Here is a 23,146-nt window from a genome sequence, read left to right on the forward strand (position 1 = left end):
TCTCGACTACTCCCACAAAACAGTTCTCCTCCGGCACTCTCGCAGTTCTGATCTCCCGCCTCTCAGTTTCTCATCCATACATCGAACCTTGGAAATGTGGTGTCCCTTATTGTAACACCATTTCGAAGTAAAGAGCCTCGCGAAAATTCAATAAATCGCTGATAAATAAGACCCCGGTGAAGAAAAAACTTTGACTTCATTTTCAATCGCGAGTACACGAAATTTTCGGTTGACCCAGGTCAAGGGCCGTTTTATGAGGAATTTCGACTGTTTCGAATGTTTTGGAGCTATGGAAATACAAGTGTTTTTTCGACGACCCTTTTTCACGGTGATGCTGAAATCGATATTTTTATTGTTACTATGAATGACTAAAGAGGTGAATATACATACGTTAATTGTGTCGCGCGAGTGATTCGTATAAAGATCGAAGATATCGATCGTCGTGCTGGCATATCTCAATTATATATATGCGCGCACAAATTTGTACGTGTAAGCACATTAGTTTCAATGCAAAAGAAAACCTTCCGAATATTTTGTCTGGAAAAAAAATTGTAACGAATAAAAAAATTCGTTTTCTTGCATGATGCTAATGTGTATACACTGATGAAAGATACGGAAGGTACATGTGTTTTGAGGTCGTTGGTTTCTCAAAGAAGGCAACGCGAGACGAGTTCTCAACGATTTCGGCTAATCGATCCCGTGATCAGGTCCCCGATCGTCTCGTCTGCGTGCACGAAGGACAAGAGGAAGAGAACGACACGACGAAGGAGGAGGATGGGGACGAGGAAAAAAACGCAGGAAGCAAAAAAGATTGATTCTCGGGATTGGGCCCGATCTTCGCTTCCTCGCTCCTTTCCTTCGAACGCATCAATTATAATTTCCGACCATTTTCGTCCAGCTAGTCAATTTTTTATCTAATTTCAGAGCACGACGTTCAAAGGAGAAAATTTGAAAAAACAATAAAAGGGCACACCTCCATTGCCATTCGCATACATGAATCTATGCACATAATGTATATATTCATGCTTATATGATATGTTTATATGTATATGGAAAAAGATCGCGGTCAACGTGCCGCTTATAATGGGCCTCGCAACACGGGACGCCTGCTGCCGCCTCGCCTCGCTTCTCCTCCTCGTTGTCGTCTTATTCCACTTCGTCTTCGTCTACCCCGTCGATGCGATAACGGGATCGAGATATCTCTCGTCACCTTGCAATTGCACCGAGAGCTTCGTATGCACCGAGATATAAAGGATGTCGCAAAAAACGAGTTTGAAATTCGGAAAATAATGGCGATAGCGTTATTCCGGAGTGAAAAGTTCTTTGTCATTTTTTCGTGAGATATGCACCGTATAAACGCACACAGGGCAGCGTAACGCGGGCTGCGCTTCTCACGCGACGCATGCGCTCGCGCGGCTTGAGACTACTTTTTTATTTCAACTATACTCGTCAAATTCGATCTTATCGTAATTGGAAAATTCATATCTCATCAACGACGATGGTGAGCCCTCGTCGCGGAGGAAAAATGTCTCCGAACCTTTCTCTTCATATTCAGGATTTCGCGATCCATCGCAGTTCCGTGAATAACAGCTTCGAGTTTAACGACACGCCGTGTATACAATTATGTAAACGTAAAGTATACGTGCGCACAAAAAAATATGTACGGGCTTTTTTTACGGTATGAAAGAAGCGGGATTTCGCTCGGCCGAGTGCTCGGGACCATCTGACTCGCGGTCACTCGTTTCAGGAGACCCTCATCTCGCTATTTTACGTTTATTAGAGGAGGAAAAAAAAACAAGAAAAATGACTGCAGCTCATCGTTTTATTATTATTATCATTACGTACCCACGTGCTTTTGTGACTCTTCATCACGGATGAAAAATTCTTGGGGTAGGAAAAAAGTAGAGATGCTGAAAATTACGATGCTGGATTACATCGGTGATGCTGGGTGAGTCTTTTCACATCATTTATATTCTCACGATCAAATCGATTCATCCTTATTGAAGATTTAACAAATTATAACCAATGGAAACGACAAATTTTTCCACAAATGTTCAATATAATGTCAAGGGCCATTTTTTTTAAGTCAAGGGACAAAATTTTCTGGTTATTTCCTCATTATTTTAGCCGATTTTCCATTGGATTTTTTCGCAACATGAACGAACGATTGAATCACATAAATCGTAGCGTCTCGGAATAAAATTTTACAAGGAAATATAAAGAATGAAGAAACGACATGTGAAATTTGAGATTCTCGTGTAGCGAGTGATTCGGACCTCAGAGTGCGCGCGAATGACGAGATATGCAAATGACGATGTCGCATTCCCGCGCACACGCACCACTTGCCAATTGTTCGTATATTTGTATCCATCAAGCTCAATGGAGAAGAAAAAACGAAGTAAATTGACGAATTTAGAGTGAGAAAGTACCTATAAATAATATAATAGAGAGATGAAAAAGAAAATAAATTGAATGCTGCTATATGAACTTGTTCGCGGTTTCATGGCAGCCATTCGCGATTTGTCTTTTTTTTTCGAAATAAGTTAGAAGAAAGAAAATGTTCCTGCTTCTTTCAAGATGAATATTCATATGACATCTCCGCGCATAGATGGCGTTTCAATCGCACTCTGCACTCTCAACGTATACTTTAGTAATAATCCTCATTACGAGTCCATACTTACATCCTCATTAAAAATGTTCCCAACACTGGAGCGCGAGCGTCAAATCTACCCACTCCTCTTCTTTCTCAAGTATTTCGTACTCTCCATTTTCGTCACTCGAAAATTCAAGCTTTTCTCTCATGCTCGACTGGACCTATTTGAACGTGTGAAATTTTCAATTGCCCAACAATGTGCCGAGAGAGGCCAGATGTGAACGTGGGAAATGCGTTGATTTCCAGAGATCAAATCGTCGCATACAATCTTCACATTGAGCATCGTTCACTCTTACTTTTTTTCCTAAAAAGAAATTATGATTATTTGATATTAGGGATTGATCAACTCATTCTCAGCGATTGATTTGTTATAACGCGCGCGTCTCTACTTCATTCATAAGTTTCTCACTTTATTTTTGTTCGAACGAAGTTTATTTTGACCGTTGTTGCGCGGCTGCCTCGGTTGAGAGTCTTGCTCAAGTTGATGGGACACAATTTCAGAGGCGTGAGTCGCGGGAGAATGATGAATGAGCAAGAAAGAGAGTACGCAGTCAAAGTATGTCGCGCGCAACGAGAAAATAATGTGTAGAGCTATTATACGTATAAGAGCAGAGAGAATCTCGGTAGGAGAGCACAAATGTAAAAGTAACGATAATTCTTTGCCCTCGAGCCTCGACAGAATGCATTTCGTGTTTGGAAAATATGTTTTTGCATGAAACAACCACGATAGAACATCACAAAAAATCATGAAATTAATGAGGCGAAAAACTAGAAATTTTTCTTCTTTATTCCGTTGCGACGGAAGCAGATTTCGGAATAAATGATGCACAAGGAAAGCAGTCCATTGGGACCTTTTGCCATCAGAATCTGTACGTTCGAACGATTCTTGAAAAAAATAGTCTTGGAAAGAGCAGTTTATTCCAACGAAAGATTTTGAGGAAAAAATGAAAATGGTTTCTCTGCGTATTTACCGTTGATATATACACGTGGATCTATACGGATCCGGCGCTTATTTATTTATATATCTTAAGTGTTTAATTGGACCGGATGCGATAAGAGATAAGATATCGAGAGAAGATATTCTCGGTCCTGTGTTTCTTTTTTTTTGCTACAGATGTTTCAAGCCTGACCTCACGTTGCGAGACAGATTGTTCGAAAAGATCTCGTGAGATCTTTTTCGTGGTTGCCCAACGTGCTCTCTACATGTGGTAAGACGATGCCATTTTCGGAGCGCGAGAACAATATTATTGAAAAAACGAAACGAAAGTTATTGTGCTTTCATTTTTGGCCCGAATTAATGAATCGTCATTTAACCCGCCGTGATATGATTACTGAAATTCGATGACGTGTTCTGAATGACCGAACGATCCTATGAAAATAACTTTGAAAATTTTGAGAAAGCATCAACTTATAATAAGTTGATGCGAAATCATAATTTGAGGAATGTTATCGCGCAGTTGAGTATTGTACGCGAGAGATCGAAGGGAAAACATGCAATCATTTTGTCTCGTGGCATCGGCTACAAATGGCGACAATGTTATTTTTTTTTCTGTCTGCTCTCGTCTCTATATGGCCAAATCCGGAGCTGGCAAAGTGGCGGGAATTCTCGCGAGTCTGTACTATCCTCACTCAGCCAAATTCGGACAACGAGGTTTCGCGAAGTTTCTCGCAGTTCTAGTCCATCGTTCACGAGCGAACTCGTGCGACTAAAAAAAAAAAATCTTGTACCAAATTATTCGATTTTCGTAATAGTTTCCTACGAGTAAACTGGTACTAAATCTCGAAACGTCGCGTCGGCTATTTGAGCCTCAAATGACATACGATTGCGCATTTTTATTCTGAATAGAGTTTAAAAAAAAAGGAGCATTCCGTATAGGAGTCAATTAGAGAGGTTATCGATCGAGGCTAGTATTAGTTTACTCGATCATTAAAAATTGTATGAGAAATCTGTCTCGTTCGTGAAATCTCAAGAATCGTCTCCAATTTATAAAAAATTACGTAACGCTTCGTGAAAATCATTTGAGAAAGTAAAAAATTAAGCACACATTATGCTTGTGTGTAACGGAATATTTAATGGCAGTTGTAACGATATTTTCATCCCCGCCCACTTATTTTGCATAAAATTACAGATAGACAGCGGGCGGGTAAAAATCCTTTGCTCTTTTGATGTGTCCCCCCCCCCCCCCCCCCCCCAGACCCACCGGTTTGTCTTCTCGTATTTCTTCAAGCACGCGTGAACCGTTATACCAGTTTCCATGAAAATTATGCGACATTCTTTTTTTGCACATTCAAATCCCATTCATAAAACACGACAGTTAATAATGCGGATTATTCGAGAGAACCGCTTTCTTCGTGGTAATTCCTTTTGTATTATTTATTCATTTGCCCCCGAATAAAATTCGAAATGGAAAGTATCCATATAGGTGTACGAATGCAGACAGTGGGACGGGGGGGCCGACTGCACAGATAAGTGTTTGGGGAGGAAGAAGGCGTTCGTCGCGTGTACTTCCGCCGGAAAGTGCTCGCTCGCTCGTTCACCTTTAATTCTCGTTTTCGTCTCCTATACGTTTTTCCTCTTCTATATACAAAGAGTCTCCGAAGTGAGGTTACTTTTTTTCCAATCTTCCAAATCTCGCTCTACTCCCTGAGCAGAACACTCGAAGCTTCGTTTTCGGGACCTCCTGTACGAAACTTTTACCATCCGCTGCAACATCTTTTGAGTGCGGAAAGAAAGAGAGTAAACTCGCACAAGTGTCGGACCGTCGACAATAGCCAACCCTTGAAATTCTCCTAGGGCCCCTTTTCTGCTACATTGAATTGCCTCCTTGATGCGAGACTATTTGAGCCCGTTCATCAAGCGACGCGATCTTCAAGACAGTTATGAAAACCCGTGTGTACCGTGCGCGGACTTCTGAATATATAATATTTCTTCTTATACGCTCAGCACGTTTGAGTCACCAAATAAGTGTCTTCGTACGGTATTATTCTCCGTGCAATTCCACGAGTTACGTTGTTTCATTGATCAATTTCGAAGGATAATATTGATTATAAATTTTATTATTCTTTTTCATGGGTTCGTGAATTTTTTGTTTAATGATTTAACGAGTGTTCGTCCTCTCGAAGTTGAAGATTTTTTGAGAAAAGAAAGAAAAGATGAACGAAGAACGGGGCCGGGGCCGAAGGACATACGACGAATGTGAGAAAGGGGTGCGTCGTTGAGAGAGGGCCTAAGTGCGAATAAAAGGGGGCAACGAGCCAAGCGTAACCGTGCAATGATCAAAAGCGTGAAGGGCCAATAAGACACCGGACTCTCGTAACAGGTCAAGGGCTGATTCGAATGTCTTTTTTTTCGTTACTTAATCTCCACCTTCCTTCCCGTTCCCCTTGTCGCGGACGCGGGCTTCCGTTTCCTGCAATGGTGACCGATATTACGAGCTCTTTAGGGTCTAAACGCGGCACACCTTCACCGACCTACGTATACGTATACGAATTCTTCGTGCTTCTTTAATTATCTTTCGAAAACAAAAATTGACGCAAAAAGACCCAAAAAGCGGATCTCGACCCTAACGAAGTTAACTTGCCGGAAGTCTCGACCCCCTTGACTCCTTGAGACCATTAACTCGTAGGAAGAATGAATATATTATGCGACCATATCTCACGTTAATTGAAAATATTTCATTCTCATTCTCATTATTTTCCTCGACCGAAATGAAAAAAATGTGATGCGCCGAAGCCGAGCTAAAACGCTTCATAAAACTGTAAAGTTTTTAAAATTATTTTTATGGCTGTATTTTGAGCTTGCTCCTCGTGGGTCGAGCAACGTCTCCAAATGTGGTAATACGAATATATACTAAAGTAAAGAAAAAAAATAGACTGATGTTCGATCGACAAATGATATGCAAGTGTTGAGAATATTTTCAAAAAATTGAGTAAACTTGGCACTCTTTCGTGACAATTAATCCGACGATTTTAACGCGCGAGTGCGTGTCCGGCCATTTCTCGAATTACCCCTGCAGAGAGACAGGACGCGCTCGCGCAGGATGCCTCGGGGAGCTCAATGAGAAGTTATTGCGCGGTTCACGAAAATCGTCGATAAATCAAAATCGTAGCAGGGAGATTTAGAAAATGAGAGTAATCAATCGCGTGGATGGCGAACTATTGTTATCCTTTTGAAACTGTATCTGCGTGCCCGCGTGCGCTGATATTTCGCCACGGATTTCGTACGGCCCAAAATGCTCCATTCACCATTGAATTTTTTTTCAACATATTTCGGGTCTCTTCTCGTCCCCGAAATTGAGGACAATGGTCGCGAAGAGACAACTGCAAAAGTGGCACGCGTTTTTCCGCCGTCGGGGAGGCCTCGAAGAGAAGAGACTGCGAGAGAGAAAAATTTCGGGGGGGGGGGGGGGGGGGGAATGTGAGAAGGGATGGAAAATACACCAAAGGGATCAAACTTTCAAGTTCTTTTTTCTGTGAGCTCCAATATGAAAAAGATCGGAATTAGGTGGTACACGATCTCGTTGAACGACACAGGTTTGCAAAACCCCAACGCGTATCCCTCGATTCACCTCCCTATTTCTCTCTTCACCCCTTTTTCGAACCCCACAAATTCCCATCCCTTTGTTCTCTCAATATGCTCTCCTTTCTCCGTTTCATTGAGCCTCCGACACTCTCTTGTATTTCTAGAGAGATCGAGTATTTTTTTTTTTTTTTATTACTCTGCTCCGCTCGCTCGTCTGTTATTCTTATATTCGCTTATCCGAAGCTTACGCACTTTGCTGCCGAGGTAAATATAAACAGAGCCGACTACTTCGCCCCTGTTTTTTTTTTGCCTCGGAATTCCTCCAGTCTTTTTTCAATAATTCGGTCCTAATAATTTTTTTCTTTCTAATGATTAAATGCGTAAGCGTGTTGAAATACGAAGAAAATTGGAAAGTAAAATTCAAACGAAACATTTTTTTTTTTTTATTGCATCAGACTTTCTTCCAGTGTTTCAATATCGAAGATTTGAATATAGCTGCGATTTTGTGCCTTTCAGGGTCGAAAATATAACTGTGAATAATGATTTTTTCCGTGCCGCGAGAGGGAGTTCTGTTTTATGTGATTCCGATTCGGCCGGCTGATTGAATTTGTCAAAAGCGCGCGGGGAGGCATTATAAAATCCCCAAGAATCTCGTTCCGGAACGTTGACTCAACGAGACCCAGAGAATTGCGGAACGAGTGGGTGAAGAAAATAGAAAACTAAATTCGTCAAGCTCTGTCACTGCGATGGAGCGTGACATGTCAAAACTCGAAGCCCTCCCAATTTCAGGGGTGTCGGCCATTTACCTTCAATTTTTTATGTTAATATAACAACAATGACGTTCTTTATTCCTTTCAACTTAATTTTTATAGAATTCAATTCTTTTTCGTTTCGTTTTTATTTTTAGTTGCGGCGAAGCATAAAATATTGACAAATTCGCGCCACAGAATTGATTTCAATTGGGGATAAAATTGAAATAAGTTGAAATATCGATGAATGTTTTTCCAGCGACGCGAGCCGAAGGTCCAACCACGCGTATATAGAGCGGTGAAACAAACGCGAAGCGAATAAACGGAAGGTGTTTACGCTATTAAATGGACAAGGTAGTTTGTGCAAGTCAAGTATCGAGAAATGTTTTTCGAGTAGGTAGATTTTCGCGTACACAATACTGCGCAAAGAGAGAGAGAGAGAGAGAGAGCGACGGAGAACGTTCCATACAAAAGTTGAGTCGTTTTTATGTAGAACGCGAGACTACCATGCACGGAGAAGAAGAGAGAGAATCAAAAGAGGTGTTCGAGTGGGTTAAACACACGACGAAACTCCTCCTCTGAGCGTTCCTTTATTTTTCTATAGCTGTAACGTTACCATATACAAATTATATTGTAACGAGTCAATTGTCATTGGCTTTATGTTTACAAGGAATGAAATAATGAATACGTGCATGAATGTAACGATATTATGATGAAATGGAATGAATAAGCACGGAAGAATAATAAATTAGGAGAACGTAAGAAACCGTGGCGATTCATTCGAATGGGTAATAAGTATGAGCCATTCCTGACGATCCACATCAATAAAGTCGACGTCGACTTATGATAGTATTCAGATCCGATGCGTTCTCCCGAATCACTACCATGAGATACTCCGGCGTTAGAAATTTTTCATTCGATCGAAAACGACGATGACAATTATTATTATTCATCATCGTGGCAAATGATGACGCAGTTATTTCGAATCTATCGCATATACGCACAATTCATTACCATCGCTGAATATGAATAAAAAATAAGTAATACGCGAATAACGAGCGCGTTCGTTACTCCAAATAAGGCGGCATTATTAATACATCACGAGTGGTGTACCGGTGTAGAACATAGGCACAGGCCTATATGTACGCAAGAACGTGTGTAGTGAAAAGGATATTATGTAATGCTATATTATCGAGAGAGGAAGCGAGGGTACGCGAAGTAATATGACGCGGGACGCGCTTACGCGCCGGGGAATCGAGGTAGCAGACTAACACACAATGACAATCAGAGCGAGGAAGGAATATGTATGGAACGAGAAGAGGGCATTGTCGTCGTTCTTCTCTAGTTTATGAGCTAGAGCATATGTGCACTCATGCTCTTTGCGCACTCTTACACATTTGAGCACACACTCGTGGCATATTTTCACGTGGACCTCGATATCCGAATACACATAATGTACAAATATAATAAAACTTAATAAATATCTTTGTAATTGTTGCTTTTTTGACGTTCATCCGTCGAAAAGATGCAGCAGGTATTTCGATTTCTTGACGATCCCCAATAATTTTGAAAAACACCACATTGGACGTGCTCAATTTTCATTCGATAGGCTTGTTCTTAATTAAACGTAAACATGGTAAGGGAGAAGACGCACCGCGCGCGTCATAGAAGGAAATGAATTTAACGAACGTTCGGGGACGATTCGTTTTTTTTTCCCATGGAAACGCTTACACGAGAGGATATATATCTATATAGGATTGTGGGGCGGTGACCGAGAGTTTCATCGACGAAAATAAATCCAAGTATGCGTGCTTGCATCGTCGACTCGGCTCGATGTACGCAACTATTCTGAAACATTAAACTCTACCTACTATAATACGTAGGACAACCACCTACCTCTAAATCACACTAACCCTCCCCTGAACTCGCAAGACCCACACGCATGTGCACCAACACGAGGAAATACTAATAAAACGGCGATCCGCTGCCCCGACGTCGAAAAGATTTTTCCCCATAATTTAGATTTTTTTATTCATTTATTCATTCGTCTATTTTTATGCTTGGGAATTTTCTCCCGAATATCTTGCTGCTCTATATGTACACACCTTTTGAATTTCATTTTGAAAATGCGGCTTTCGTCCGGTGCATGGGGCTTGAGACACAGAACTGGTGTGTAAATGGGAATCATGATTTTCTGCTCCAATATAAATCCGGCCGGCCTATTCTTCTATTTTCGCATGCTCCATATACTTTTCCCCATAAATTTAGTGAAACCCAAACGAAAGTCCCGTTCCCTCCTCTATCCAAAATTATGTTCGATCGCCCAGGACGACTCTTCCTCCCTTCCGATATTTCAAACACCCCGAATTTTGCTGGCCCCTTTATTATTTCTGTTGTCGTCAGTCGGGATTGCGTCGTCACCGCTCCTACATATATTGCTATATGTGAAAAGAAAGCCCCGATAAAAGGAACTTGGAGTGCACTCGAACCGCATTCTCGAAATACCGAACAAAAATTATTACTGTTTATTCAACAAATAGTTTTGTGTCGTGATTATGCAATTATTAGCCAATTTTTAAACGAGACACCGTGACTCTCGATTCAATCGATTTCGTTTTCCTATAGATATATTGAATAATGAGGGCTGTGCAGAAGAACAAAAAATTATGTGAAAAAATTCGATCTGTTTGCCCATTGTAATTTCGATGGTGCGTCGGAGGTCGGTGCTCATTGGTTGGAAATTCAAATGGAGCATATGCGAGATAGTCGAGTGCACTCGAGCGAGCACCGTTCGAGCGTTATTTCGATATCGCATTACAGCTAAGTCAAAGGAATCGTTTTAGTATTGTTTTCTCATGGTTTTATATTATCGTTGTTTAGCGACTTCTGACTTTGGCATTTTTTATTCGCTCTCTGCTATTCACGAATGTTGAAGCGGATTAATTGCGAGTCTATATAATTTGGAGTACATGACTCAACTCTCTTTCGAGAGTCGTGTGTTTTCGTGCAGTCTACTTTTGTTCATTTCTATCGTGAAAGAGATGTGCAACGATCAATCATCGATAACCCACATTCATATAATTCTCCATTATTCAAAGAAACACGAATGAGAACCAAGCACAGCTGGGAAGAAAAAAAAATGGTAAATGTAACGAGGTATCTCGTTAACCAGCGGCGCATGAAGGTATTTTTTTGTCCTAATCAGCAGTGAATAAAATTACTATTTCGATTCGGAAATAATTGCGGTTAGCAATTTTCCTTCTGAGCAGATTTGGGGGCTGTACGCCGGTTCGAGGCTTCGTCCTAAAATTGCAACAGAGCGCGGAGGAACAAAGGTCAAAAATGTCCAGTATGAGTGGTCAGGCACACAACAGGTCGTGTTCGTTCGAGCGAGAGAATTTTCCAATGTACTCATGTTCGTTTGCTATGAAAAAGGGAGAAATTCGTGAGTGTTCGCGTTCGGTGTCAAATTAAAGTCATTGTCATGGCTCCGATGAGATTTTTCCCCCAACTGGCAATTATCGAGAATACAACGATAGAGTCTGTGCGTGCGTCCAGTTGTCCGCGTGATGAGTAGGTCGTGTTTCGTCATTCACTCGGGCGAGGGATGTTTTTCAAAAGACATTCGCTATATACCCATTCTTGCGGTTGGAAAATGCGAAAAGGAGGTAAATACGTTTTGACCGCAGAATTTCGTTTAAAATCACTTTCTCGTACGGAAAAAAAAAAACAGATTTTGCAAAAAATATTTTACGACGAAAACTACAGTAGTTAATTCCGGAAAGATGGAGAGGATTTCAAAAGCCAATTAGATCGCACTGCCATTTTCAAAATCCTTCTTCGAAAAAAGGTCCCGATAGTATTTTTAAGCACAAAAGCAGATACTCATATTTGCTCCTCGACTTTTAGGCGCCTGTAAACATACGCTTCTCCCTTATTTTTCGCGCGTAGCTCGCGCCCCTTTGGCCGTATAGACACTCGAAAAAGAGCAAAAAACGCAACGTTAAAAAAAATGAGAAAAAAACGGAGTCGAGTGGTTTTCCACTAAATTTCTGGCAACCCGTATCGAATACATGAGCCATATGGGCTCGGCTGTGTTATTTCACCGTGGGTTCGCGCGAAAAGAGCCCCCTTTATTCGAATATTTATTGGGTCAGTAAACTCGTACAAAAATGTGAGTAAAAAAGTAGAAAAAAGGATCAGGAGTCGATCCTTACCCCATTTGGTGAATTTATTCGCTTCGCTCGAAACATCTCTTCAATCCAATCTTTCGAGTACCTGAAAAAAAAAAATAGATTTTTCACCCAATTGTTGCACGAGAAAGGCCCAGCACAAGTAAGTTCCCGTATACAAAAGAAAAGAGCATTTTTAAGTAACAACGAAACGGATTATTTTGTTGGTCGACGTTTTTGATTTTTTTCACTGTTATTGCCAAAAGGAAAATTCATTTTCACCAATAATCTTGCTCCCAATCCCATTCCCGAGGGGTGTCCCACGTCGTTCCATGCATTTTCCAGGCTTTTGACAGCTTCGTTCTAAGCATTTCCTGAAATTAAAATCTGTTATCGTAAATAACTCGTTGATGTGGTTTTTGTACAAAATGAAAAAAAAAAAAAAAAAAAATTACAGAATAATCGAACCTTTTTTTTTATCGAGTATGTAAATTTGGGTGAGTCACGATTGTAAAATAGAGTCAAAGTTGTACAAAAATGGTACACCTTGATCAAATCACTTGTCTGTAGCAATTAAATTAACCTCGACGGTCTCCATATATAAATTGAACCAGTTCTTTTTCTATTTCTGTCTCTCGCTAGCGCGCTCTCTCTCTTCTACTTTTTTCGATTAACGACCTACGCTAGTCCCCCAGGCGTAGATTATTAACGAGCGAACCAATACACAGATGTTCATTCAGAAGATCGATTATATTGACAAATAATTGAAACTACCTATTTGGCCAGTGATCAAATTCCGTATAATATTAAGTAATTGAATCAAAGTTCCATTATACAACGTTTTTCATCGGCGATTTTTTTATTATTCTAATTGGATGCTCCGAAGAAATTTTTTATTTAAAATTCCATGTTTATTTTTTTATACGAATGCAGAGCAAGAAAAAGTAATAAAAAATTGGCACGGACCGTTACAATGTTACGAGATATAGGTAAAAGTAAATTTATTGCACTTTCACTATATCGTAAAAGAGAAAAGAGGGAGAGAGAGAATGCGAATCGAGACCCAATTACAGAAAAGTTAGTCCCTGTAACGAGCGAACGAGAGGCAGAGAGAGAGCGAGATCGTCGAATGGATCCATTCCCGCGAACGCGACGACAAGACTCTCGTGACCACCTGTTCGATTATCGGGTACTCTCTAATCTGAAAACACACGAGATCAAACCGAGCCGTTTATAAGCAAAAGAGATTTATCCTTGTTTCTGCGCTACAAAATCTTACGGCATATGCAGATATATGCCTTTCGCCGATCATGCAAAGCGGTAGCAAAATCGACGCTACATATATGCGTCATCAAAAAGCGATAAAATATATTAAGCCGTCAAATATACTAGGACGGAAAAATTATTCAGCCAACTTCTGACCCGATTTTTCTCTCGGATGATTTCAATATTTAAAACGAGCAGAATGAAATTGATTTCGTCGTGACATATCATTAATTATGTCATTTCATTACGTCGTTATTTGATTTCAAATGACAATTCAATATGGGAAAAAGCTCGTTTCGTTGAAATTTTTGTTTGCCGAGACGATCGTATTCTTGATAGGGGATGTAGAAGAGAGTACTCGTGTAATGGGCCTGCATATTAGAGCTGCAGGTGATGAAAAAACCATAAAAATGGGATTAGGAATATCGTGTCATTAGTTCTCGGCTCGTTGGGTATTTTAAAACCCCTGTTAGTCTGTCAGAAATAATATTAATAGTTTCTCGACCCGAACAAGTTTTGGCTCATGCATTCTTGAGAAAAATGTGTGATTTTTTTTTTCAGCAGGTTACAAACGAAATTCACGTGTGAAAATCTCTGGAAAAAAGATGCGCGCCCCTCTTGAATTTCCCTTCAAACTTTCTTCCGTCGTTCTCTCCCTCGTTCATGCATTCGACGCATCTCTCCCCTTAATTCTTCTCACTTTTACTCAACTCGGTGGGGTCTATCCCGTCTATCCGATGAACCCGACTCGCATTCTTCCGTACGTACTAACCGACTCGCGTTACGTTAGGAGTGCGTGGAGCCGCCGAACATTGCCGCTTGTGGCGTGACGCATGGTTCGTTTTCGATGCACGACTGCACGAGCGACAGTACGAATGCGACCGCTCTTCCATACCCGTTTCGTTACTCGGCTCGTGCGGTTCCCTATACGTACGCGAGCCGTCACCGCGCGCACGTTTTTCGGTTTGTTGTCGTTTTAAGCCCCTCCCCCCGCGCCCCGTTATTCGCTACGCGCAATCCGTAACAGCGCAAGTGTGTTCGATTTGCGAAAAACAAATGGTGCTACGGTATAGTTTCGTTGTTTGTCTTTTCTCTCAAAGCAGAACTTATTGCAAGGGGTTTTTCGTGTTTTTGGCTCAATCTCATTTCTCATTATTTCTCGAGCATATAATATGGGTCTCGTTCAGCAGGCACGGAGCTGTGAAAAGTGTGGAATAATTATGTCGTTGGTCGTTCGTGGGAATGCGCAGCACCTTCTTTATAAATCAAACGTGAATCACGTTCTGCTGTAACGTTCTGGTTTAATCCAGTGCAAAATAAAAAAAAAAAGACTCAGCAGTCGACGTTCGACCGAAAAAAAAACTTTAATGCCCGACGTTGAACGGTTTTTACGGTGATTCGATTGTCATCCGATACGCGTCATGGACGCGAATAAAAACATACTTTTATCTCGATTTCCTTTTTTTCTAAAAACATTAAATTCGTTGTAGGGATTCTTCGGTGACTTGAATCTGAATTTTTTTTCCTATTCTCTGTACTCGAGAGTGCTTCGATAAGTGATTTATTTAAATCTGGATGCCAGTGTTGGAAGGTGGAGTTGCTAAGAAGCGTGGAGAAAGGGCTCGCAAAATGCGAATGCGTCTTTGCACCGCCTCCAAGGAGTCCTACACGCTCCTCTCGAAGAAACGGTAATTAAACGTTGGGAATATATATTTTCTGTCATTCCTTCCATTTATTTTGGTGAAACTTTATAATACTCAACTATCCATCATATTCGCCCAATTCTTGCACACAAGCATTGAGATAACATCGATAAATTTATTCGTCAGTCTCGCGTATTAGTTGATTTTTATCATTGTATTTTCAACGAAGTGATCATTTATAATAGTTGCGAGTATATCGGAAGAATCACGGTTCTCCCACACCGATGTTAAAACCGAAACGTCCTCCCGCTCCCGCACAGATAAGCACAATAATAATAAGAAGAAGAATAATCGCTTACTACGAGATTGCTGGCATTCGTTATTTTTCTCCCACATTTTTGTGTCATTCCATTTTTCAATGATTTTTTCTTATGTTAGCGTCGCGGTGAAAGACGAGTGTGCGGCGGGGCGAGAGGCGAACGCGCGAGCTCGACGACGTGTACGCGCGTACGTGGGCGCCGCGATGCATTTCCGCGTGTCGCGTAAAAATATTCTATATAGAGAAGATATGCTCGCAAAGATCCTTCGTAGTAAACAATCGCGATTATACGCAGCACGTTTTATAACCACCCTTCTTTTCCCTTTTTTCCCTTTCGAGATCAATTATACACTTATCATTCAAAAGGTCAAACACGCAGCTACTTTATTCTCTTCTCTTCTTTTATAGTTACTATTGTGACTCTGTGAAAATATTAGAAACTCGAGCGTTGTGGAATAATTACTCGCGCGTCTGCCCGCGTCTTTTCTTCCTACAAGTTATGCTATTTCACATGTACCACGTGAATGTATACATATACGTAAATGTAGATGTTTTATCGCAAGTGGGACGTATTGCGAATGTGACTGCCTCGGGACATACGAATGCGTTCCACATGCGTATACCTATATATATATATGCATGGAATCATAGCGTACACGCACCGTAGCAAAGATCTTGTCGCGTTTTCTATTTTATTTTTATTTCTTATTCTCATTTTTTTTTCACTTATTCGATCAGTCTCGTCCCACTAGTATTGAATTTGAACGATTGTGGCGCCGGCGAACACGAGCACCTAAGCCATTTGCAAAACCGGCGTGCATCCGGTTGCTCGTTCGAGAGGGAAATCCCATAATGGAATCTTGACTCACTCGAGGTCCCGCGAATATCTGTTGTGGTTTTCTTTCTTTTTTCTTCATCCGCGAAAAAAGAATGAACGTGAGATCGATTAGTGTCGATTCTGCTTGCACTCTTTTACTCTCTTCTTTAATTCAGTGAATCGGGAAGAGAGAGAGAGGGAGGGAGATAAATTTATGCTCGTCTCGAATGAATCGAGCCACTGTGTGCGCTGCATCGCGATGTTACGTCGGTGATAAAATAAAACAGTTCACCATGTCCGGGAGAGAAACGGATTTTCGATCGAGCGAACTTTTACAGAGTCGTTAATGCGATAAAATAAACAAAAAATTTGCTCACACAGAGACCCATATATTTAGAGAAATTGCGACGCCACCGAGGGGGAACAGTGCGAAATGTTGTTTTTCCTGCAACTCGTTTCGCGTCTATATTTTCGAATCTCTTTTCGCGTTTTCATATTTTGCTTTCCTTTTTTATTTTCTTATTCCGGTCGCTCATCCGTTATCACGATTCCGTACAATTTTCCATTCTTTTCTCGTTGCTCGTAGCGCGTCTTTCAATGCTTAATCTTCCTTTCTCGTACGTACGTTTTTCCCTTCAGGAGCGACGACTCTCGCGGAATCGATGTGTGAATACGTAAAATATCTGTGAATCCTCACGAACTCGAAAGAGATACACCGCACCATGAATATACTAAAAGTTTTTCCCGTTCCTCTCGGAGCACGAGAGGGAAACAATTTTACGTATTCTCCGTGCAATGATTTTTTCTTTGCCTCTTTTTTTTTTTACCACGCGTACACTTTGCCAAAGTCGAAGGTTCGTTGCACTCTTCAACAATGAGAATTCGCTTTATGCGTTTTTTCGCAGCCTCGTGTTTTTTACGCTTTTTCGACGAAGATTTTTTTTCATAAATTATTTATATTCCAGAGTCTAAAAATACGGCGAGGTAGCGAAAATGATTTGGAGCCGGGAGTATTGAGAATCGAAAAAACATTCTTCAAAAACACGATGACGTCGTATCTTTCGTAAAGAGAAAAACAGCATGAACCTTTCGTCGTCGTTTATGCAAAAATTGTTCTCGTTCCGTGTCTAATCGGTCTGGAATAAAAGACGGACCAGAATAAAACGGAGAAAAAGAAAGAAAAAAACAAAGTGTCTCGATGCTTCGAATATCTCGTCCCTTATCTATGTTAATGTAAAATGTTGAAATCACGCACTCGTTTTCTCCGGTTCCATTATAGTCCGCCAACCGGAGATAACCCATTTCCTATTTTCGTACCGAGCCCCTCCGCGCTCTCGTCTTTTATAAACATGCCTCCGTGCGAATACATTATACGCGTTTTAGAGGTCAGAGGCTCTTTCACTTTTTTTGCACCAATTTTGTGTCCTCCCACACCGCGACACCATTCCCTTCGAAAAGTTTCTTTTTATCGCTCTGTGTTTCTCTATCTCGTAATCCTGACAAATGAGCGTCGATAAAAAAACAGCCAGTGTTTGCGTATACTTCGAGCCGCGAGAAAACACCGCGCAAACTTTTTAATTCCATTTTCTCGCGGACGGGGAGAAGAAAAAGGCAAACAAATTTCAGCTCCGTGCTTTGTAGCAATAAATTACAGAAAAACTTGGTACTTCTTGTTCCTTTCACGAGCAAAATCGTATACAAAAAAATACTTTCTTCGCGATTTATTGAGAGAATCGCCGGACTAGTTAGCCCGCGTTTCCGCAAGAGCCTTACCATTCGCACAAAACTTTAGCACGCTTCTTTATACCTGTAGCTACGTAACCTCCTTTTGAATATCATATTTTTTAAGCGTCGTCCTACAACCTCTATTATTTCTCGTATATACTTGGTTGGATAAGATTGAACCATGCATCCATATGTTTCCTCTTAATACGAAGTTTGAAGTAAATGAGAACCAGCTGGAAAAGCGTCTTGAAAACTCGATAGAAGTTTCTAACGCCTCGAGATCAGTAATGGATGAGACCCCGGCACGCAGAAGGCGGATGGATACCTACTTCTTCTTCTCGCTCTTTGTCCAAGTCAAACGTTGCAACAAAAGCATCGTGTTTCTTAGACGCGTATAACCGAGTTATCGACGAAAGAGTGAACAAAACAAAAGAGAATCGTTACAAAAAAAAAGCATCGAATAAAAAAGGGATGAGTACAATCGAGAGCGGAGTAGCCATTGGACGGAAAATGTGAGCGAGCGGACGAGTTTTTGGCCGGCGGCGTATAGACAACAGCACAACGGGGGGGTATCGATGCATTCGCTTCGTGTACGGAGTGTCCCGAAAGTCGTGAACGAAATTCAAAACGGTTCGCATAAGAATCTCACTAAACGGAGGCAATATATTTCATGTCGATCGAGTGAGCGAATCATTTATCAGCGAATCGAGAGCACGAACGAGTTTTGTTTTTTCACCCCGATGCACTTGTGCGAGGAAACTTTGAAGCTTGCGTTAGCCATCTTATCCGCGTGCTGTTGGTACAAGACTCGATTTTATCGACACCCTGTACGGGAATGTGTGCGTTTATTCGTAAGTGTACCAGGTTTCGTCTGTTGGAGCCCGGGGAGTAACAAACGCCGAGAGCTACACGCAACACGCGCGTCTTTCGAGCACCGTCCAGCATGCGGGAGAGGGAGGGAGGGAGGGATAAAATGTACTTTTTGGTCGATGCCACGAGCCTCTCTAGCCTCTCCTGCCTCAGCCCCCGCTGGCAGATTACCCGCTGGAAAATAAAAGCCAATTCCATAGCCATCTGGCTCATGATTTTCTTCTACGCGTGTGTCTTCCATACCTTTTATTTATATTCATTTTTAATTTTCTCCGCGGCGATACAAATATGACCAGCAGCGCGCAAGAGGAACGGGGTTATTAATAGTACTTCCTTTTTTGATGCTCCGCTCCTTTCCTTCCCCCGCCGGCTCCCACTTGCTATTTTGAGATATTTCCGAATCGTCAAACGCGCGTACGTGCAGATTGATGATCTCGAAAACCGTTGCAAACTATGAGGTTGCGTGCGAAAAGGGCGTGGCTCTCTCCGCCCCTGGCTCTCTCTCTCTCTCTCTCTCTCTCTCTCAAATTCCGTAAACTCTGCGCGCCTATAGTAAACGAGAAAATCCAAATTTTCAACGTTTCTAGCAACTTTCATAAACGCGCGGGGACGAGGCTGACCGCGTTGAAAAATTTTTCACCGGTCGAAATATCCCGCGAAAGTTCGGTGACTCCGATCCGTCGAAATAAAAGCCTCTTGACCCTTCATTTTTATTCCGGCTTTCATTCGTGTCAATCCCCAAGCTTGCTGGTCACTAAATCACCCATCCTGAGGTTTTATTTGCAGTCTTTTCATCTCCCGGATTAGCGAGTTATGTGTATAGCGCGACGCATCGAATTTCGGTTTTATAACACTATTGCTCAACAATTTGCAACAACAATTATACCAAAATAATATTTTCATAAGAAAATTGAGCCGTAATTACAAACCCTTTCAATTCTTCAAACCAAACAAATCGATGAAACACTTTAGCGTTGAAGAAGAAATCTGTTGCCCGGAACGCCCTAACCGATTCGTTCTCTCGCTCCTTTTCGCCCCTTCCACGGCATCATTTGGGTTGATACAGAGTGAAAGATGTCCGGCATTCTCACTCTCTTTCCCCTCCCTATCTTTCTTCGAGCACGACTGTGTTGGCTTCCCGTAGGATATTCCACGGCGGGTGACCGCTATACATAATGCTCGGGACACCGGAATACCCGAGGATTACGCTCGGCTTACCAGAGTATTAAATCCGCCAAAAGCTATACACATGCGCGTGTCCGTTTGTTCCAGGCAATGTTTACATTATATCTATATACAAGCGTTAAGCGTGTACGAATTTTCGCTCGGTTGATCTCCCAACAATAAACGACTTTATACTCGTAATTTTACGCTCCATCTTGTGCACACGTATGTGCGTGTATATACGCACATCTATTCGCATAGCATACTCGATAAATGAGATCGTTAGCGAGTTATTTTTTCCGAAACATCGACGATTCTTCAATTATCGTTCAAATTTGTAACAATGATAGCAATCGCGTTGCATTTTTTCTCTTATATTCACGGTTTTCCTCGAATTTTTTTCTCTCACAAGGGTGCTGGATCAAATGCAGGATTCATCGCGCACGATTCGTTTTCGTTCCGAACTTTTCACTATTTTCCCCACGTTTTTTTGACCCTTAATCCACCTATTTCGCTTCATTTTTCCATGCTCAAATCTCTGCATGATCCGTAGAATCGAACGAGGATTATGGGGATTTTTCGATCTCGCGCGGTGGTCGCGAACGTCGCTCGATCGAACGATACTTTTCGCTTCAACTCATTCCTGGTATTTTTCTTCCATTTTCATCGTCATTTTTTTTTCCAACTCCCCTTTGTTTGGTTGAGTAATTTTGTGGCTCGGTAGAAAAATACGGAAGCAACCCGAGCGTGCTGCGGTTTTGTGGGCACGCGCCCCAAAATCTGTCTCCTCTTGCAGCAACCCAATCTAACGACGCTGAAGTTTCCAACGTTGGGGTCCAACGAAATGAATGAAAACAAAATGATACATCCATCAGTTTATTATTTCACGAATCATAATTCTATATAGATTGAAAAACTACGAAGTATAAATTCGGCAGGAAATAAATTAGATAATTGCTGGAATTATTGAACAATTTTTTAGATCATTTCGTTGGGCTCCAACGTTGGAAACTTCAGCATCATCCAATCTATATGCCTGTACACGGGGTGTCGACGCACGATCAGCGGCTATTTTCGCACCAATCACACTGCACTTTCCTTCGTGCTTTCGTATTTAGTTGCACGCTCGTGAACACGAATCATTTACTAATCGATCGGTGCACTCAAGTGTACGTTTTTTTTTCTACCGCCAAATACGGTTGTTTGCGCGTAGGCAGCTTACAGCGCGCGCGTCTAATTGTACGGATCCATCGCAGTAGATCGGAGGGGGGATATGGAGCCAAAGAAAATGATTAAGCAACTCAGAAACCAATCGTCGATGAACGTTTTTTAAAATTATTTTTTGGTTAAACGCATGACACGAATTCGAAAACACGTACTATTTTTGATTTATTTGAACTTGATTTTCAGCGTAAACATCATGAAAGCAACTTTGTCTCCTGCTATTGCGACATGTGCCGAGTGTGGAATGAATTAAATTCTCTCGGAAATGAATGGACACGAGACACTGGACAGCGAGGCTCTTTTATGAATGAAGAATTCTCGGTAGTGTTAACTAGACGAATTAATGAGAAATATCGTGTCCCCCTGAGCACGAGATCGGGAGGGATATAGAAAAAACGATAAAAAGCGAAAGAGAAAGAGAGAGAGAGAGAATATTCGAACTACTGCGCTCGTTGGGTTCTCCAGGGGCGATGACGTCACAGCTGACAGGCTGAGGAGGAACTCGCGCAATGAAGTCAGGTCAAAGATTCATCGTTGTCTCTTTCTCTCTTTATCTTGTCTCGTCTCCTCGCTGCGCGTGGGCCACAATGAGAATGAGAGAATGCCAGATGGGAAAGAATACGATCAACAGCGAAATGTGTTGCTCTTCATTTGTTTCGTTTTTTTATGTCGCTCGCGCACTCAAAGATTGCACTCGCTCAACTTCTTTTTCATTCTTTCCCACTTCTCGCCTTCGTCTCCTTCGGCACACATTTTTATTTTTATTCTCGCAACAGGAAACGAGCAATTAAAAGGCCAATGCGATCTTATCTCCGTCTCACTCTCAATTCGTGCTCGATCGTAGCAAAAAGATATATCGCCCTTATTACGTGGATGTATTTGTGCAGCGAAAATGAAAAGAGCAGACTCGACGACGAGCCCACAAAGAATATTCTATTACACCACTCGAAGACTCGTTGAAACTATTTTTTTTTCCCTTACATACTTTCTTGCACTCTCATCTCTCCGGAAAGATTTTAACCCGAGAATTCTCATTCATACGAAGATTTATTTATGGATGATTATAAAATTTTGACGTATTCATTGACTGCGCGTTTTAAAATACTTTGCTCCTTAATAGCCCATCCAAGATTCAATTGGAGTCAATTAAACATTTTTCGTACGTTATTACAACGGAAGAATAATATTTTTTTAATCTTCTCCCTTGATACAAAGTGTATAATACACGCGATGATAAGTACGAAAAATTAGTTGAAATGCTCAGCGAGTTGAAGTAGGAATAAAAAGGCTGTTGACAAGTATGTTAAAATAAATATCCTCGAGGATAACTCGGTGTAAAGCAGCTGTTGGAGAAAAGTTCCGGTTGCACACGCGCTCTCGACTAATTAGGTCGAGACGCTATTTCCTCGAAGCAAAGCCCCGTAAAGTCTCCTCCTTTATCCTCTCTCGTCCAGCTCCGAGTAATTCCCGGAGGTCATTCGTTAACCTGAAAAAGCTGGACGTCCGAAAGGGACGAGGACGCGGAAAAGGACGAGAACGAGTCTGCGAGATTTATTATCGGTTTTTTCTTCCTTCGGATTTAAGCATACATCCGCGACGTTTTCACCGGGAAGCAAGCCCTGTGAATTTCTCACTTTTCAACCCTTTCTTCCACTGATCAAACACTGATATATTCCACATTTTTTCAAGTCTTATATATATCTCTTTCAACCATTTTTCACGTTCCGCATCCTTGGTCCTCAATAATTTCCATCGAAGGTTCGTGAAAATTGAAATTTGAACAATTTCAACGACAACGAAGAATTCCAAATTTAATTTTCACGCACCGTCTGCGTATATATAGGTTTGGAATATTGAAAAACTCCGTGCCCATGCGCGCGCCATTGGGTACTCGCGGTGGCCGCATTCTCTGCTCGCATACGCGATCGGTTTAATCGGATAACCACGAATTACGATTCCGATCAAATGCGTTTGCGGTGTTTCGTCATCCGAACGACGATTACACATGTATTATAACAACGT

The 23,146-nt window shown here is 41.4% G+C and overlaps 2 protein-coding genes across 4 annotated transcripts in view; one reads left to right on the plus strand and one right to left on the minus strand.

Annotated features, from left to right (window-relative positions):
* LOC122410572 (A disintegrin and metalloproteinase with thrombospondin motifs 1-like) overlaps positions 1-12,756 on the minus strand; it is a 29,618-nt gene extending 16,862 nt beyond the window's left edge. The window contains exons 1-4 of the mRNA XM_043418797.1: positions 12,565-12,756; positions 12,379-12,470; positions 12,142-12,202; positions 2,682-2,957 (exon numbers count right to left, since the gene is read on the minus strand). The gene's annotated coding sequence lies outside the window, so the exon portion shown is untranslated. The remainder of the gene's footprint in view (positions 1-2,681; positions 2,958-12,141; positions 12,203-12,378; positions 12,471-12,564) is intronic.
* The window catches only part of LOC122410571 (rap1 GTPase-activating protein 1-like), an 85,009-nt gene that overhangs the window by 10,894 nt on the left and 50,969 nt on the right, over positions 1-23,146 (plus strand). Inside the window, exons 1-2 of one of the 3 annotated variants that reach the window (XM_043418795.1) lie at positions 31-376; positions 1,748-1,948. The exons of 1 other annotated variant lie outside the window; for it this stretch is intronic. In XM_043418795.1, coding sequence (XP_043274730.1) covers positions 1,875-1,948 — 74 coding nt within the window. In that variant the 5' untranslated portion in view covers positions 31-376; positions 1,748-1,874. Of the gene's footprint in view, positions 1-30; positions 377-1,747; positions 1,949-14,249; positions 15,051-23,146 lie in introns of those variants that run through there. One more of the 3 variants, XM_043418794.1, reaches the window with a different exon arrangement.

This window comes from Venturia canescens, chromosome 5 (genome assembly GCF_019457755.1).
Source record: "Venturia canescens isolate UGA chromosome 5, ASM1945775v1, whole genome shotgun sequence".
Taxonomy (NCBI): Eukaryota; Metazoa; Arthropoda; class Insecta; order Hymenoptera; family Ichneumonidae; genus Venturia; species Venturia canescens.